This window comes from Pantherophis guttatus, chromosome 1, assembly GCF_059756535.1.
Source record: "Pantherophis guttatus breed Tessera chromosome 1, ASM5975653v1, whole genome shotgun sequence".
Lineage (NCBI taxonomy): Eukaryota > Metazoa > Chordata > Lepidosauria > Squamata > Colubridae > Pantherophis > Pantherophis guttatus.
The window spans coordinates 38,231,408-38,250,300 of NC_142063.1; the positions used below are offsets into that span (position 1 = coordinate 38,231,408).

The 18,893-nt window shown below is 35.0% G+C and overlaps 2 protein-coding genes across 6 annotated transcripts in view; one reads left to right on the top strand and one right to left on the bottom strand.

Moving 5' to 3' along the window:
* The window catches only part of XRCC3 (X-ray repair cross complementing 3), a 38,309-nt gene extending 34,286 nt beyond the window's left edge, over nucleotides 1–4,023 (top strand). Inside the window, exon 7 of the mRNA XM_060687307.2 lies at nucleotides 3,889–4,023. Within this exon, the coding sequence (XP_060543290.2) occupies nucleotides 3,889–3,937 (49 nt within the window). The 3' untranslated portion in view covers nucleotides 3,938–4,023. The remainder of the gene's footprint in view (nucleotides 1–3,888) is intronic.
* The window catches only part of KLC1 (kinesin light chain 1), a 42,930-nt gene that overhangs the window by 21,890 nt on the left and 2,147 nt on the right, over nucleotides 1–18,893 (bottom strand). For all 5 annotated transcript variants that reach the window (XR_015728395.1, XM_087871946.1, XM_034418539.3 and 2 more), the window contains exons 2-9: nucleotides 10,448–10,709; nucleotides 9,325–9,555; nucleotides 8,128–8,206; nucleotides 7,207–7,432; nucleotides 5,759–5,846; nucleotides 5,276–5,377; nucleotides 1,349–1,522; nucleotides 1,080–1,179 (exon numbers count right to left, since the gene is read on the bottom strand). Coding sequence is in view for 4 of the 5 variants with exons in the window: in XM_087871946.1 (XP_087728072.1) it covers nucleotides 1,080–1,179; nucleotides 1,349–1,522; nucleotides 5,276–5,377; nucleotides 5,759–5,846; nucleotides 7,207–7,432; nucleotides 8,128–8,206; nucleotides 9,325–9,555; nucleotides 10,448–10,708 (1,261 nt within the window). In the remaining variant the exon portion in view is untranslated. The remainder of the gene's footprint in view (nucleotides 1–1,079; nucleotides 1,180–1,348; nucleotides 1,523–5,275; nucleotides 5,378–5,758; nucleotides 5,847–7,206; nucleotides 7,433–8,127; nucleotides 8,207–9,324; nucleotides 9,556–10,447; nucleotides 10,710–18,893) is intronic.

The window sequence follows — 18,893 nt, forward strand, 5'->3', positions numbered from 1 at the left end:
TGTGCTATTTAAAGTAGCTTTGATCTCAACCAGCCTTCAAATAACACGTTGAGAGAACACTGCTGTCTGCTAAAGCATTACAAAGTTTTTCATTGATCACAGTATTTCTGACAATTTATGCATCCTTGTTAACATAACTGATTTAATGCAATGAAGCCACTACACTGAAATTACTATATACAATCTGTATTTCTTGTGTGAAACAACACTCAGCTGACTTATTTTTTTAGTACTATATTTTACTACACTGGGCAGAATTCTATTACTTATGAAAAGGGGTCTAAAAGCAGACAGATAATTGTAACCAATGTCATTTGAATGTTTTGCTTTTAAAAATGCTTCTTCCATCCCTTATTCATTATGTACTGAAATAACTGATGACCTGCTGAGTCATCATTTTAGAGCTGTTTCCTTATCAGATTCCTCAATGCATTCAACAATGGCAGAGCTTCTAATGTACTAGAAATGTTGTTAAAGCTTCAGGGAGATATTCAGAGATGTACCTGTCTCAAAAGTAGCCCATGTTGAACTGTAAAGCACAGTCAAACATGAGGAGTTGACCGCAGAATATGTTTTAAGACATTTTGTATTATGTTTTATAATACAAATAAAATAAAACATAAAATGTTTTATAAAATTCACCAAACTTCGGTTCCACAAGAGTCATGGCTCCTGGATTTTTGAACGCATTCTGTTAAGTTAGCCCATTTGAGATATCTTGGTTGAAAATTTTTTGCTCTATGATGCACTGTTATGCCCAGCTAATGGTTGCAGACCTAAGAGTTTTAGAGGGGGTGTGTGTGCGCGCACGCACACACACAGAGGGAGTGAATTCTGCTCAATTTAAAAGGGGGTGGGGTGGGGTGGGCATACCTCAAGTACAATTTGAAATATGTATCACTTGAAATGATCAGATCTGCAGAACTAATATAGAAATAAATATGGAACTAATATAGGACTAATCCTTAATATAAGATTTTCTAAAATTTATATTATTTTTAAAAATGTAACATGCATGCACCATATCGTTTGGAAAATAATATCCGTGTTTAACATTTTTTCATAATACAAACATTTACCATCCACGGAGCCAAATTCTCTTTCATGGGCACGAGTAAGAATCTCTTTGTACAAAGTTTCTGCTTGCTTAAATTTCCCTTGTTTCAAATAGCAGGATGCCTGAAGAGAGAAACCATTACTTTAGCATGTTTTAAATTTAAATATCAGTATTAGCACTTGTGAAAGCATTTGTAGGACAAGCCAGCAGCTAAGGTCAGTTTCACATTTTCAGCAAATGAGAGACACAATGGCTTGCTTCTCTGCTTTTTATTCTATTATACAAACATACCAAATTATTCTTTGTTTTTGCTACATTTGGATCATCTGGCCCCAGTTTTGTTTGGTAGATCTCAAGTGCCCGCTGATAGTAGTATTCTACTTCTTCATATTTGCCCTGGTTCTGACATAGTAATGCCAGATTATTTAACTGTTTGGCAACATCTGGATGGTCTTTTCCCAGCACCTAGAAATAAAGAGGAATTCCACATTAATTCTTTTCTTTCTCAGATACAGCTAATATCTATTTGATTGGGGTGTGGAGATAATCTTTATCTATTCTTTTGTCAGTGGACCTACGTATAGTATTCATTTTTTATCAATTGATGGCTGATTGAATTACTGCTATCACATTTACTCAATGGTGGGCTGCTGCCGGTTCAGACTGGTTTGGGTGAACTGGTAGTTCCAACGATCAGCTGTCCCCGCCTACCCGCCCCATTCTGTCCTATATTTCCTTCTTTCTGGCTCAGCTGATTCATGAGGCACAGCTGACTTCCATGCCTTCACTGTTCTACTTGCTGGGGCTGCCTTAGAAGGTAAGCAAATTGCTGTATTTTGAACACTGCGCGCAAGCCAGAGGTGGTATTCAGCCAGTTTACACCAGTTCATGCGAACCATTGGCGGAAATATGGCCAAGGTCACCGAACCGGTAGCGATGGCCAGCTGGCCATGCCCCCAAACTGGTCCTCCGGTCGCCACTCGCTCGTCCCACCAGACATGTCCGTTGCCAAGTTCTTCGCGCACGTGCATTGCAAGTCCAATGGGATCCACATATGCAAAGAACATGGTGGCAACGGCAGCAGCTTTTTCCACGACCTCTGGTACGTTTCAGCGGCCTGCAGCCAGGGGAGGCTTCTTTGCCAGCCGCTTTCCAGCAGCGGCGGCTGGGAAGCCGCCAAAAACTCTGGTCAGCTTGCCTTCCGGACTCTGGACCAGCCACCGTGGAAAGTAAGCAGCCCGAACAAAAAGTGGGGCTAGGGCTGGGGCCGCTAAAGGAGGAGAAAAGGGGGGTGACTGGCGAAGGGAGGGCAGGGATAAATAGGTGGAAATTCCCAAAATTTTCCTACCTTTTCCTGTGGGTGTGGCTAGATGGGGAGTCATGTGACTGAGTGGGCTTGGCCACTCACGCCCACTCAGTCACATGCTCCCTAGCCACGCCCACTGAATCGGTAGCAAAAAATTTTGAAACCCACCACTGGCGCAAGCGTATTAGGTGTGTGTGCACGTGCATAACGCGCGCTCACAGAACCAGTTGTTAAACCGGTTGCAGTCCACCACTGCATTTATTTCTCTAGTTTTTCTTACTGATATCCTTATAATGAATGTATTACAATGAATTTTATGTTTCTCAAATTAACCATTTAATTATATCCCAAGCCCAAAATTTATCAATCAGCATTAGCAGGATTCATTTACGTGCAATGCAGATTTTAAGAAAATATTCTGGTTCATGATTTTCATATTAAAATGCTTAAAGTTTTCAGATTTAACTTTATAGAATTGCTTACAGTTAAACAAGTGTGGAAAGGTCTAATAAGCAGTGCCTTTGCTTGGAAGTTTTGTATAATGGTATGTGGGGAAGACCTTTGAAGATGGAGCGAAGAAATGCTGTGTGGGAATAAACAAATAAGAGAAGGCATAGCTCACAGCTGGACAGTGGGTAGAGCAAGAGGCTCATAAGGACCCTCCCTAGTTTTTCAGTTTGTAAAGGAAACGACAGATTTGTACTTTCAGATTTGCAAGGTTCTATTAATGTAGCTTTACAATAAAGTACAATTATGGTCATGTTTCCTGTCTGGTCTACCTGGTAAGGCTGATATTTTGGATGGGAAAAGAAAGTACCATAAATGATTCTTCCATTGACTCTATTTTCAAAAATATATTGGAAGGCCAAAGCAAATTTTCTAGCACAATTATGGGTTGTTTGGAAAATACTATCTTCCGTAGAATACATAAGAGTAAATAACTATACTTAGTCCTTGACTTTACGACAATTGAGCCCAAAATTTCTGTTGCTAAGTGAAACAGTTGTTAAATGAATTTTGCCCCATTTTACAACCTTTCTTGCCACAGTTGTTACGTGAAGTTGTTAAGGTAGTAACATAGTTGTTAAGGTAGTAACTTTGCTTGTCAGAAGGTTACAAAAGGTAATTACATGACCCCAGGCTACTACAACTGTCATAAATGAGTCAGCTGCCAAGTGTCTGAATTTTGATCACATGACAATGGGAATGCTGCAACAGCTGTAAGTGTGAAAAATGGTCATGAGTCACTTTTTTCACTGCCATTGTAACTCTGAACAGTCACCAAATGAACTGTTGTAAATCGAGGCCTACCTGTAGTCTCTGAAGGATTTAATCTAGTATATTTTCAGTAAACAAAAGGCTGGGCAATTAAATTGTTGTGATATGCCAATCATATTAATCTACCACGCACACATATAAAGCATTGAAATTTCCTGGTTATGTAACTTCATATTTCTTCAGACTTTCTTCTCATTTATTTATACCTTCCAACTTCATTAATTTCTTTATTCCATCATGTTTATAGAAAAAGCTCTGCAGGAAAATATCTTCAGGCTACTTCAGTTGACTCCTAGCTGCAGTTCAGCAGATTGAATCTCACCGGCTCAAGGTTGACTCAGCCTTCCATTCTTCCGAGGTGGGTAAAATGAGGACCCAGATTGTGGGGGACAATATGGTGACTCTGTAAACCACTTAAAGAGGGCTGTAAAAGCACTATGAAGCGGTATATAAGTCTAAATGCTATTGCTATTGCTATCTTTGTCCCTTATTATCTCTGTCCCCTGTTGCTCAACTTCCCAGCCTCCATCATGGTATTCTTACTGCTTTCTTCAGAATCCCCTTTTGCTCTCATGCTCTCAGATTTTAGCTAGCAAAGTGAGAACACTCCCCAATCTTTTTCTTTTTAAATTAGAAATTCTGTGATTAAGGAAGTTTCCCTTAGAATGAAAAAAAATGTCATATGATAAATATGCTTAAAACATTCATGTAACAACTATTTAAAAAATGTTTTGGCTGTTTTTTTCCCCTGTTGCATGTGCTAATGCTTTCACTGGGGGTTGGGTTTTTTTGGTATGTAGATTAGTTTATGAAACTACTTGTAAAAGGGTCTATACAATATTCCTTATTAATAATAATTAATAATAGTCCTTGTCCTATTACAAATATTTTAATGTTCTATAGTAACAAATTGCAATATATCCATATTACACCAAATATTTATAACAAAAAAAAAAATCCTAACTGCATGGTTTTCTTCTTTAGCCTGCATGCATCTAGGGTAATCCTCAATTTAAAATTGGTTGCTTAGCAACTTTTAAATTCTGACGGACCTCTCCAGAGTATCCTCCAGGATACTTACAACCCATTTCTAAAGTTCCAACAGCCGCCCCCTCACAGTCACATTTTAGGCACTTGGGAACTGGCCTACATGGCAGTTTGCGGAATCCTGTAGTCATATAACAACATTTTATGATATTTTTGCCAAAAACCTGCCTTTCTGCAAATTATTATAGAATTTGTTTGGCAAAACTGGACCATAGCAAATAGTTGGTTCACTTAACAACCACCATCAACAAAAAAAAGTTGCAAAATCTGATCAATCATGTGGATAACCTGCTTTATGACTTTCATAACTTACAAACATAATGGGCAGCTCCATTTTAGTTGTAAGTTGAGGACTACCTGTACTGCCAATATTATATTTGTAACAAAAATAACCGAGGGCAATATTTTAAATGTAATGGTATTCTGATTTTTATTAATATTTGTTTATTGAATTCTAAACTAATTTTACTGGCTTCATTTGTAATTATTGTGTTGTTTGTTAAAAGTATGTGGCAAGTTGTTATTATTATTACAATTTTAGGAGGGTTTTTTTTTTGGTATATCACACAAAACTAAATAAATGTTACCTTTTCTCTGATTTCCAAAGCTCTCTTACATAAAGGTTCAGCTTCCTTGTATTTTCCTCTTTTCCCATAAAGTACAGCAAGATTATTTAAAGTTGCTGCAACCTGCAAGAAAAGCCAAACACTAGATCAACTACTACACCTGCTGAAATGATTTTTAAGTTAAATAGCTCACATATTATATTTTAGTATACATCAAATGTATTCAGTTTTTTGAATTGTTTATTCAAGAAATACAATTATAGACAATATCTGTTTCAGCAGAGGATACTGTACATTTGATAATATATGAAGAAAGTAATTTAAATAAATAGAGCTAAAAAGATTTGTATTCAGTTATTACAAATTCAAAAGAACTGAAGGTCCTCTAACTTCAATTATGTTGAACAATAAACTTTAAAACCTTCCTTTAAATTTAACATTAAAATGAATTTTAAGGAAAAGAATTTGTGATAGGAAAAACAAAAATCTGCACTATATACAGACCGCGGGATGATCTTTGCCTAAGGTCTTTTCACGAATGGCCAGGGCATCATTCAGTAAATTTGCTGCATCTTTGTATTTATTCTGGTCCCTACATTGGGAAGAAATCATTAACATATAAATTTATAAATGCTTTATATAAACATTATATAAATATTCAACAGTTCACTTCAAAATATTGCATGTAGCTGTTAGTGAAGCTAACACTGAAGCTAAACCTTTACTATAGGACTTTGCAGAACCATCATAAGCATTTGTAAAGACAATACTAAAATAAAAGTGAATCCAGTCCTTGGGTTTAACTACCAGACATATCTGAGATAAAACTATGTATTACTTAGCCTTGTGTAAACCTACAAAAATAAGAGGATTTTTTTAAAAAGTTAACAGTTATGTGTCCTGGAATAGTAGGGTTAATAAGACTTGTAAATATAAAATTCTAGCTTCCAGGTTGAATAGCTCAGTTAGTGGTGGGGGAGGGGAGAAATCTTGCAGGCTACTGAGGAGTGGGAAGACATCTTTTTTCAGCAGTTCAGTTAACAAAACACATCTCAAGGGAGAACATGTCAGACTCTGTCACACCAGACCCCAGACAGCCCAAGCACCTCTAGGCTAAATTACTTTTAACACAATAAATTGGACTTTCTAGTTCAGATGCCTGGAGAATGACACAAATAAGGATCACTATCTATCAGCTAAAATTAGCCAGTGCTAACTATCAAAGAGATGAGCAGTCTGGGCATAGAAAAAGATGAGGTGGCAAGAATATAGCTAATCTTTTTCTGGGTTTGAGGAGACAATATGTTAATTATAGCAGAGTCTGTGTCTAATCCTATTTATTTTAATGAGGCTTAGTCCCAGATAGGCTGACACTGTATAAGATTGCTATGTTTAATGACATTGTAGGTAGTTATTCTGTCTGCATGTGTGAACATCTTCATAGTGACAGGCCTCTGAGTTCAGAATTCTGCCACATAGTCTTGTGACACTATAAAATGAAATCCTGTGAATAAAACTGCCATCCTGAATTGATTACCTGGTTATCAACCTAATAGCTTGATAAAAAAGTTTGGCTTTCTTAAAGCAAGCTCTAGAAAGGGAAATAGAAGGTTAATGGAAGGGGTCTATAACTCTAGTTTTGATTGAGGTAACCTACAGAACCATCTCCTCCAAGCAGAATTTGCCAGTCTTGTTGAATCAGCCCACAAGCAGAAACTTCAAATCCCCTTTCATTTGGAGCTTGGGGATGAAACATGGTGGCCCTGCCTCTCTAGACCAATTTACCCACACGTAACATTTTGTAAAACAGTAAAAACCTGGCTTTTCCTGTTAGCATTTGGGCTTGGTGTGTTGAATGTTTTTAACTGTCTTATAAATAAAACATTGCATTTGCAGCATCAGTACATTCTAAACATGTAATATTTTTCAACTATATTCTTAACCTTACTAACCTGTATACTAATGCAAGTATGTTCAACATAGTGGCGACATCAGGGTGATCGTGGCCTGAAGTTTTTTCAAGGTCTTCGAGAGCTTGCTTACAAAGTGGTACAGCAACCTCATATCTACCTTGGGACGCATATTGAATGACAAGATTATGAAGGGTCCTTAATCTTGCTGGAATCTCATAACCACCTTGTTGGGCAGCTGCTGCTGCACTGCTATGTGGCTGTTGAACTGGAAATAAAATAATCAGAATAACCCCATTAAATTCTGAGGCAAGGTTAGTTTCCAATCTCCTGGAAGCTCATAAAAATTTGAGTGTTCCAAAAGGACTTTGAGACTTGACAGCTATAAATTTCTCAATGCAAGTATACTATATTCATTACAATTTCACCCATCATTTTATATTTTACTGTATGATATGATATTAATATTATGACAATAGCTGCAACTGTTGATTTTATATACTATTTAAAGTAGCCTTGGCCGAACTAACAGTACTTCATTATAAACCAACCAATCAACCATTAATATAGTTGAACTGGTCTTCATTAGTAGCATATACACTAATGTTTTATCTATAAAATATTGTATACCTATTATGCTTAATAATATGACATGCTACTGTTTGAGATTACATCTTTTTGGACACGTTCTGTAAACAAAGTTAAAGTACTTCCATACCTCTTTTCTCTTCAAATTACCTGGTTTTTAGAAAAATGTAGTTCAGCTCATAAAAGGAAGAAATGTTAGGGACCTATTCAATAGTAATTGTTAGACAATGTAACTGGGCGGTGGATGGGGGGAACCAAGAGTTCTCCGCAATTTCAAATTTTGGGTGGAGGCTAAGAAATTGGGTTTCAGAAATGAAAACAGATTCAGGGTGTAGTCTGGTAAGTCTAGTAAAATTAATTACAACTATAACTTACTTCCTTGTCCTTGGTCATCTTCATCATTGGGGAATAAATCATCCAATGGCTCTTTGGCAGAATCTGCGTCTTTGTCCTCCTAAAATGTATCCCGAATATTCAGACTATTAAAATTACTAAATCAAAATATATTCTTTTTTACTTTGGTTTGCACATTGTTTTAATTCTGAGGGGTCCTTGCTTCTCTCTGAGCTTGTTTGTTTTCTTTCAGACGTTTTATTATCTTAACTAGGTAACAACATCAATGCTGGTAAGGAGTGCTGTTTGCTGTCAGTTTATATTCTAGTGACTTGCCTGTCTGTGTGGGTGGGGGTGGTTTTAGAGATTCTTTGGTTGGGTTGTTTACTGATGGCTCTTTGGCAGTTTCTTGATTGGGGTATTGCTTACTTGATTGTTGGTCTGAAATTAACCTTGGAGTTAATCTGTGCTGATCTGAGTGCTGATTACTGCTGATTACACCAGTAATCAGCACTCAGATCAGCACAGATTAACTCCAAGATTAACAGTCAGATCAACAATCAAGTAGGCCATCAGTAAACAGCCCAATCAAAGAATCTCTAAGACCACCCCCACCCATAGAGATAGGCAAGCCCCCAGAATATAAACTGACAGCAAACAGCACTCCTTACTAGCACTGAAGATGTTACATACCATAGTTTGGGTAATAAAACATCTGCAAGAAGATAAGCAAGCTCAGAGAGCACGAAGGACCAGCATTTTATCCCTGAGCTACAAATATTCTCCTTTATTGTTTTAATTCCATTGTTTTTGTTTTTATTTTGAAAATGTAATCACCAAGAGTTGTTAGATTGTGGTGAGATAAAAATCAAATCAAATCAATAAAATGTATAGCACATATAGCATACTTAGATTAGAAGGTGCATTTGGAAAAGTAGGAATTAACTGGTTTTAAAGATATAAATTTACTGCTTTAATTCCTAGCCTGTCCCATATTTATGTCCTTTGGCTTCCAAGTAAATATTGGACTCAAAAGAGACTGCATTATAAAAATATTATAAAATTACACATTTTATGGAATTCAATATGTATGCAAGATTGACATCATGTACAAAGATCATGCAGTCTTTGTCAATACTTACAGATATTAAAGATATTAAATCTGCTTTAAAAATTCTAAATATTTTCAGAGTAACATTCATTCACAGAATGGAATTTAATTTATTTGAAGCTACTTACTGAAGGTGATATATCATCATCGTATTTTTTTAACTGATTCATGAATTCAAGGTGCTTCTTTTCTTCTTCCAGTTGAGCCACAGACTGTTCACTTTTTTGTAATTTCTGCTGGGTATTAGCAAGTTCATCTCTTAGCCACTGGTTTTCTTGACATAGCCTACGAACTTGGGCACGTAATTTCTGCTTCTCTGATTCTACAGCATTTAGATGATTTGACAAAGCCATCATCACCTAGAACGCACCAAAAATTGTTATTTGTTTGATTCAGGATTCTAGCAGCTAAATGTTTTGTAAAGCAATGAGGAAATGGACATTGATTAGATAAATGGACAGATGATAGATAACTAGAGAGAGATATACAATATCCACCAACCAATAAATTAAAGAGTTGACTTCATTAAAAACAAAACATGGGAATCCATGACATAGGAAACAAAGCATAAGCACTAAGAAGAATAAAAATGCCTTAAAGTCTAAAACATTTATAAGACATTTATTATTGTGTATATGACATTTATCAGAGGGCAGTGAAAGCAGGATATTAAAAATAGATGATTTATGATAAAAGTGATAACTTTAATAAAAATACTTTAAGAATAATATATTAAATTTCTACCTATTGAATAATAGTCTACTGTATGAAGTTGACATGTCAAAACTCTAGAAACATGAGTCTGTGTTATATGTAAGTATGTATAAGTAAAGCTGTTTACTGATTAGTGACAAATAAGATATGGCAAAAAATAAAACCTACATGCAATGTGGGAAACCTAAAACAACAAAATAAATTGTAAATTAATAAAATCAGAAAATAAAGAAAGTAGTTTCCTTCATAGGAATGTCAACTTATTTTTTAAATTCTCCTAGTGATGTTAAAAGAGTTTTGGCCTGACACCAAGGAACAAATAAGACTGTCCTAAAGACAGATGAAAACGGTGTATATTATTGTAAAAACGGCATTGAAAAACAGCATGTGTGCTGAAGTCATAGTTTTATCCAAAGCACAGAGCCAAGTTATACATTGATCATATATAAACATATTTATTGAATTAAAATTCCAATTTTCCACCTTGATTTTGAATATCAGAGATTAAATAAGGCTATTTTCATTCATTTTATTTACCTGAGCTTCACTTAGACCCAATTCTAGCATTTCCAAAGACTTCCGAATCATATTTGATTTTTCTTCCACCAGATTGGTCTCGTCATCTTTCTTCAAACATTTTAGTGTCTCAAGTAAACTCTGTAAGATGGAATTGTGCTCATTCTTCAAGGCTTCTAGGCCTTGAATAACTTGTTTAGTCTTGGAAATAATCTCATCCTGAGTGAGCTTTTCCAATTTGTCTTCTTTTAGATACACCATTGTGGACATGTTGTCATACATTCTAGGAAAAAAAAGTTCAAGAGATATTATTTAAATACCATCCAAGTACATTGTTTCAATATTAAAGTTTTAGCTCACATACCATAATGCAATTTATTTACTAATAATTATGCCCAATAGCATTTATTTTCTGGAAACAATATGTAGAGTTCATCTTCCCTCCCTTAAACTCAGAGAAGAGAGGTTGTTGTTATATTATGTCATGTCCTTATGTAAGAAGCTTCACATGACTTTCATGCCTCTTGGGGATGGGAAAGTTTCTCTATTTTCATACAATGTACATCCTATGTGATTTTTGTGTTTGCTTATTCTGTGAAACCAAATAGTTTATGGCATTGTATATTAAAGGTAGACTGTATATAACATTCTGATAATTTCTAGATATCACCTGCTACAACCACTGAGCACCAGGTTATCTCTTAAAGCTAATAAAATGTATAAGATCCTAAAACACATGAAAGGAAAAATTCATGAGTTCAATCCCTAGTAGAGAATTACAGAGATGTTACAGAATAATATCTAGCTACCTACATTTCACAAGCCCCAACTAAAATGATCCAATCATGTAATACCTGTTTATGGTGGTTGATATACAGTATTTCCTGCTTTCTAGCAAAGCTAAACTGCACTGCACAGCCAACCCCCCCCCCCCCCCGTTGTTCTACTTACCTTCTGAAGCCTTCTTTTGGTGTGTGTTGTGCCTGCACGCAAGTGCAATAAGCACCAGAAGGAAGCTTGGGAAGATAAGTAGAATAGCGAGGGGGGGGGGAATCAGCTGTGGCGCATGATTTAGCTTTGCTAGAAAGCAGGATTTCCTGCTTTCCAGCAAAGCTAAACCCCGCTGCACAGCTGATCGTCGGAAATACTTGTTCGGAGGAACCGGTAGCTTTTTAAACTGCCGGTAGTTAGCTTTTTTAACTACCGATTCGTCCGAACCTGAATGAACTGGTAGCATTTTATCCCTGATGGAGGCTATGTGAGAGGTGCAGGTTGGGGAGGATGTATGGAGGTGCACATGTGGCCAAAGTGAAGCAAATGCAGAGTGGCTGGGGAAGGGTGTACAGATGGAAAAGTCTTATTCAAGCATCTTGCAGTTTCCCTGCTGGCTTCCCCACTGACTTTCTGAGGAAGCCAGAAAAGAAATTGCAAATGGTGATCACATGATCATGGGGCACTTGGCATGCAGCCATATACTGTCTGAAATCCTTTCTTTTTTCTACTTTTCAGTGGAAAAAACAGGTAGAAGAAAGGCATATCAGCATCAACTATTAGAGTTAGCTCTATTCATTAAATACTTTTCTCAAGAGTCCAGACATAGGGAAATCAGTGGCTGTTCTGCCTGTCAATCCTGTCATAGCCATGCTTTGTTGCTCCTATTTCTTATTCAATTCTTTCCTTTTCACAGAGACTGGTTCACATCATACAGAATAAAAGAACTATACAGTAATTGTCATACTGCTAACATATGCTCTAAATCCCAGGTAACCTCATACATTTTCATGGAATTATGACTTTTTAAAATCAGAATTTTAGACTATCATTTGATACTCCTAGCATAAACCTCCATAATTTTCATAATTGGTACATCAATTATCAATTCGGTATTGAGAAATGCAATACAAACCATGTTCTCATAATATTTACTTCCTCAGTAAGCAGCCCTTTTTAACTTTTAAAAGATTTTGTCCTCCTAGGTTTTAAAGTTCTGGGTCCTAATTTATTTTAATTTTGTTGCTGCTTTTATTATAATTTATCTTGATTTGCTCATAAGTATCTATGTTATTGTTATATTTGACTGTAAACCCAAGAAATAAATTGGCTAAACAGCATGTTCAAATATACGAAATAAATTAATAAGCAAAAAACTCAACAACACTTCCTACCGTATCATGCCAAGTTACCAAACACTGGATGAAGCCTGTCATTCCCAAATCTGACCCAGGAAAGTACCGGGACCAGCAGATGAACCCAGCATGTAACTCCCCTCACTCCCAGAATCAATTAGGTTTATAAATATTTTTAAAATATTGAAACTTCAACATATCTATTACTTCTTCAATCAGTTTACCTTGACAAGTGTTAAAAATACCTAAACCAGAAGTTTCCAAACTTTCATCATTCACCATGATCAAGCTATGTATAGTGACAGCCCAGTTCACCAACAGTTCCATTTACTAAGCAGTAAAATATCCCTCAGTGCTCTATGATTTTGCTGCAATGCCCCAGGGTATCGCAGCATTCTGCTTGAGAACAGCTTCTATGTTTGATAATTCTCCACATTTTTCAGGACAAGAACTTTTCTCATTACTTCCTTTCTTGTTTTCTATTTTTAACTACTGCCTTTTTTCATGTACTATTAACAAACCAGATACCATCCAGATGATTTGGTCATACTGGCTGGGATGAAAAGGCTGAAATCCAAAGTACCTGGACTTCGCTTTAAAAATCTAATATTGAGAAACGTTTTTACTTATTTATCAAACTTGTAGGCTGCCCATCTCACTGAAGGCAATTTTTTAAAAAACTTGTTTTACTTTAGAGTAGATAAGAAATTAAATCTGCAAATACCAATTCATTTTTTTAATTTATTCTTTGTAAAAGCATCATTTCTGTACATATAATACATGAATACATACCTAGACACCAAATATCATTGGCAAAGAAATTATGAGTCTCCTTGGTATTATTCTGCAATAAGTTCTATATTCTTTTTTTTTTCTGGACAACTACAGGTAGACCTCGCTTACCGACTAACTCATTCAGGAACAGTTCAATGTAAGACGGTGATGAAAAAATAACTTTACAACCAATGGCCGTGTTTATAACCTTCTCAGTGTCTCTCAGTCATATGATCACCATTATAGTCAATATACATTGTCCTTTGACTGATCCGTTGTTCCCCCCCATCCTCCACTAGAAATTGGAGAGGAAGGGATTATAAGAAGAGACCCAAAGGGGAATAGAGTAGTTGTTTGCCTAGCGCAGTTGGGACTGCTGGCTTCACCGCATTCCTTCCAATGTGCATTCCTCCATTGTGTACCTGCTTACTCTCTTATAATCACTTCTTCTCCAATTAATTATAAACATTAATTTCTTACTGCTAATTATCCCATCACTGGAGAGAGCACTACAAAGAGAGGTGGAGTGGGGGAAAGGAAACCTGAAGTAAAATCATTAGGAGGCAAAAGTCAGAGATGTTAAATTGATTACAGTAGTTTTGTCAGTTATGGGCAGCTGCTGCAAGCTTGCTATTATGGCAGCACAGTGAGCATTCCACAGGGCAGGGAAATGGGTAAAAAGAAAGCAGTCCCATGATTTCCTACATAGCAACCACTTTGCTTAACAATAGACAGCTGGTTCCAACTGGAGTCAATAAAGAAGAACTGAAGGTAGTAGATTTATAAAAAATATAAAAAAGCAAATCACTATGCTAATTCATGTATTGATCACTATTTTTCAACAGTTGTCATAGTTAAAACATTATACAGTTAGCTTTAATGTTCTAAACAGATTAATTTACTGAACTAACATGCACTGAGAAATGTAGATATTTCATGCTTTTGAAATATCATGTTCATCAGATATCAACAAATATCATGTTTGACACTAAGGCAGAAGTCCATGCTTTTTCAGGATGGAGTCCACAGTAGGTCTTTTGAGTTATTCTAAAAATCAAAAGCAGGATGTTCCCTTAAAATTACATTTAATTTGGCATGAAGCATTGAGGCCCCCAGTTGTCCCAACTCTACATACCATAAATTGTTTACAAACTGAAACAGCTGGTTTGATAAATATATGGCTAAAACCCAATTTTATAGTTTAGAGTGATGTGCACATCCAATTCATTCAAATACTACTAAACTGAGATCAAAGTCTTCATACTGTTTACTTTAGAGTATGTGGCCTGTTTAAATCAAATTTCCCTTTAAATCACACTTTCTTGCAGAATGTAATCCCAGTTTACGCTATATGATGATCTCAGATACTGGCTGGTAAATGAAGATTAAACTAATTTCCCAATTATAAACTGATTCACAATCTGTGCATGACCTCATCATTTAAGAAATGGAGATAGTGAAGTAAGGAAGCAAGAGATGCTTCTTTTAGTTTAATTGAGGATTATTATGCATGAAACAGACTCTTGTGCAAAATCAAGTAATTCCCAATAATGTCAAATTTGCAGTATTCCCATGAAAGTGAAAGAGAAAATTCCTGCAGACTCCTTTCAGAAATAGATAGTTCTGGTTATTTTCTGAAAGCCCACTTCAGATTATTTTGGCAGTTTAGCATAGCTATTCTTGTGAAACCTCTCTTTCCTAAACATTCTTGATTGCTCAAATTGACTTTGGGGCTGTTGGCAAATAAGTTAACTGAAGTCTGAATACAGATATCACTTCCTACACAAAACTCACAGAGAAATATACTTTTACAGGACATTTTAAAAACTTCTTACAGAAACCTTCATCATGTCATGAAGAACTAAGTCTGAATTACACTAACATTATCCAAATTAGGCACAATTTAAGTAGCAGTGGGCAATGGTTTTAGGTTGAAGCCACATTCAAACTTCAGTAATATGCTAAGAACTATACCCTAAAAGTAAAGGTAACGAAAAATTAAGATGTGATAAAAGAGGAAAATGACCACAATGAAAGAGAAAGTGAACAAGGACAAGTCTATGGACAACCAAATGTTTCCAAAAAGACTATTCTGAAATTTTTTTCAGACAGGGTAACATACAATCTTCCATTTCTACAGAAAAGGTTATTCTTCTCACTTCTAGCCCATCACAATCAAAAAACTATTAGCAATTTATCCAAATCAAATAAAATATATATGGTGCAAGCGTCCATAAAAAAGACAAAAAACACCAATTATAAAAACACAAGTAATAAAATAAATGTGAAAGATGGCATTCTAAAATCAGAGAAAGGCTCTTGGAAACAACTCCAGCTTTAGAAGCTTCTAAATAACTTCATCTTTAGAAGAAGAGAGCTAAGCTGATCTCTTCTGAGAGGCTGCTTGGTAGGGTTGGCATTGTTATTGAAAAGCAATGCCTCCTCACCTCAGCTCCCCAAACTTCCTAAAAATATGAGATCAATAAGTTTCTCCCTGTTGAATCTGATGAAATTATTCTAAATCACACAGTTGTACACAACCAAAAACAAATTTGTCAAGCAATAAACCTGATTAGATCTAAAACAATGCAATTTAAGAAATAGATTATTTTCAAATACATGAAAGATGAAGTCTGTCAAAATTATATAATGTTGCAATTGGCAACATGTATAGAATTCTTTTTAGAATAGAATAAATAGAATTCTTTATTGGCCAAGTGTGATTGGAAATACAAGGAATTTGTCTTTGGTGCATATGCTCTCAGTGTACATAAAAAGACAATATCAATATAAATCGTAAGGATACAAGCAACAAAGTTACAGTCATGCAGTCATAAGTGGGAGGATATGGGTGATAGGAACGGTGAGAAGACTAATAGTAATCGTAATGCAGACTTAGTGAATTTTATGTATTTAATACATTTAAATACATTTAAAGTATTTCAGAAGCATTAATAGAAGGCCTTCTCCATGGTAGCTTCCTCCCTATGGAACATCATCCCTGCAGAGATAAGATTGGTCCCCACTTTGACACTCTTTTGTAAGGCCCTGAAGATCTGGTTTTCCAATGGGCCTGGGGACCCAAGAGTTGGATGGAGCTCATCAAATGGCTTATTTGACTGTTGTTGCCAGAGGGACTAGGGATTATTGCTTTTTTATTGTTTTTTATTTTATTTTATTGTTTTTTATATTGGGTTTTTATTCTTGTAAACTGCATAGAGTGAGAGTGAGTTGGGCAGCCATATAAATTTTCTTAAATAAATTCAGACTTGTAAAGTCCTCAATTTACAACAGTTTGTTTAGTGACTGTTTGAAGTTACAACAGTCGAAAAACAACGGACTGATGACCATTTTTCACACATATAACCGTTGCAGCATCCCATGGTCATGTCATAGTCATGATCAAAATTCAGATGCTTGGCAACTGACTCATATTTATGACAGTTGCAGTTATCCTGAGGTCACCTATTGCAACCTTCTGACAAGCAAAATCAATGGGGAAGCCAAATTCACTTAATAACCGTGTTATTAACTTAAATGCAGTGATTCACTTAACAACTGTGGCAAGAAAGATCGTAAAATGAGGCAAAATTCAGTTAACAAATGTCTCGCTTAGCAATATAAATTTTGGGCTCAACTGTGATCGTAAGTCTAGGATTATCTATATAGCCAGTATTAAATATTAATATTTAACAAAAATATTATAAGGATGAAAAGAAGCTGTTTACAAAGTAGCTTTAAATGTTACAATTCTAATCTTTATAATACATTAGCTGCAATTTTTGTCTAGTTATAATTTTTCCAGCTTTTTAATTAAAACGGCTTATTTATATTACCTATAATACAAGTTTACAGTACTTTCCAAGAAAGGCTAGAATGTTTATTACATAATTTGAAAATAGTGAAAGGGGAAAAATTACTTTCCAATGAATCACTGGCTGTGCAACAATTTTTAAGGTTGTTTAAATAAAGCAACTAAAACAAATCCGTATTTTCTATGATCAAACATCTATTTCCACATCACTAATCAAACACAGAAAAAAAGCTGGTAATAATTTTTCTAAAATATTTCATTACCCAAATTCCTCTACGTATTATCAAGCTTATAAACACTTCATCCTCTTAAGAACGATCTAAAGCAAAAAGATTTTACTTTATATAAGTTCTAAAAATTGAATATCAATTTCCCTTTTTCCTCCCTTCAAAAAGAGGAATTGAAACAGCTCTTTCAGATAGTTTTGATTTCTATTGCCTTATGCGCTGAGCTACTCATTCTTATCATTAAAATAATCCTGAAATATATATGAACCATGTTGTCACATTGTATATACTGAGATTTAAAATTAAAATGTGGATATCAAAGCATGGCTTTGAAGCAGATCAAAGAAATGGAGCCAGAAGAGTAACTGCGCTAATCCACATGTCCAAAGGGAATTTAGCCTACAATAAGAAGCCAGACACTGCATTACAGGGTACAATCTAACATCCCAAGGGCACTGAGGGAAGTAAGAGAAATAAACAGATAAAATAAGAAACAAAAGGAAAGAGAAGTAGGTGCAGATTTGGTTAGATCCTTATGGGGAACTCCTTAAGTAGAAAATGAAAGCAACATTTTTTTAAAAAAAGCTTCTACTATACACACTAGTATATATTATATGTTGATCTTCATTTTATAAATCTCTTCATTTAAAAAAAATGTTAGATACGTTCCATTTTCTTATTACATATTTAAAGGTTTAATTTGAAATTGCAAACATTAGAAAAACTAATGACCTAGTTTTTCTTAGCCTTCTTATTCTAAACCATATTTCATTTACTTTCCGCTTTAAAAAAGCCACAAGTACAATATGATTGTTAAAATATTAATATTTTACAGTTGATCTTTTTATTTTAATATTTTCATATGCGATCTTCATTTAGCAATTTCAAAAATGCCATATTAATTCTATATATCAATCCTATTATCAGGCACATGGAAGATAGATTACTGCAATATAATATAGAAATGTTATTCAATCCTGACTTCCTAAAATTGATTGCAATAAATTTTGGCATATAAACTTTGCTAAATTGGTATGCATTAGAGCCACACTATTCCAAGCTTCAAGCCTGATATCATCTCATATTTTTCCTGGTCAGCAATTTGCTTGCTTCAATACAGTTACTGGTTTATAAACACATTAGGGCTTTGCCTAATGAATCTGTTTGACCTTTACTGTTCATGATTCTCCTTTTTATCATTCCAAGACTTATAACTCAGTTTTTAATTGTTACCAGACTTGTTTTGGAAATTTGTAGAAAAAGATATTTTCTATAACATTGCGTTATTTAAATTTATTCGGAAAACATTTATACTTTTATTATTTATTTAATAAATGGTTTCAAAAACATACTTAATTCCATTTATAACTTATTTGTATAAATGCCTACTTAGAATATTAACTGCCAAATTCAACATGGTTTACTCACAGGTAAACAGATACAAGAATGGAATCTGAGTTTAATTTTTACTTTATGTTGGTATCATGCAGTTGAGTTTGACTTACGCTACAGCCTTCCTAAATTTC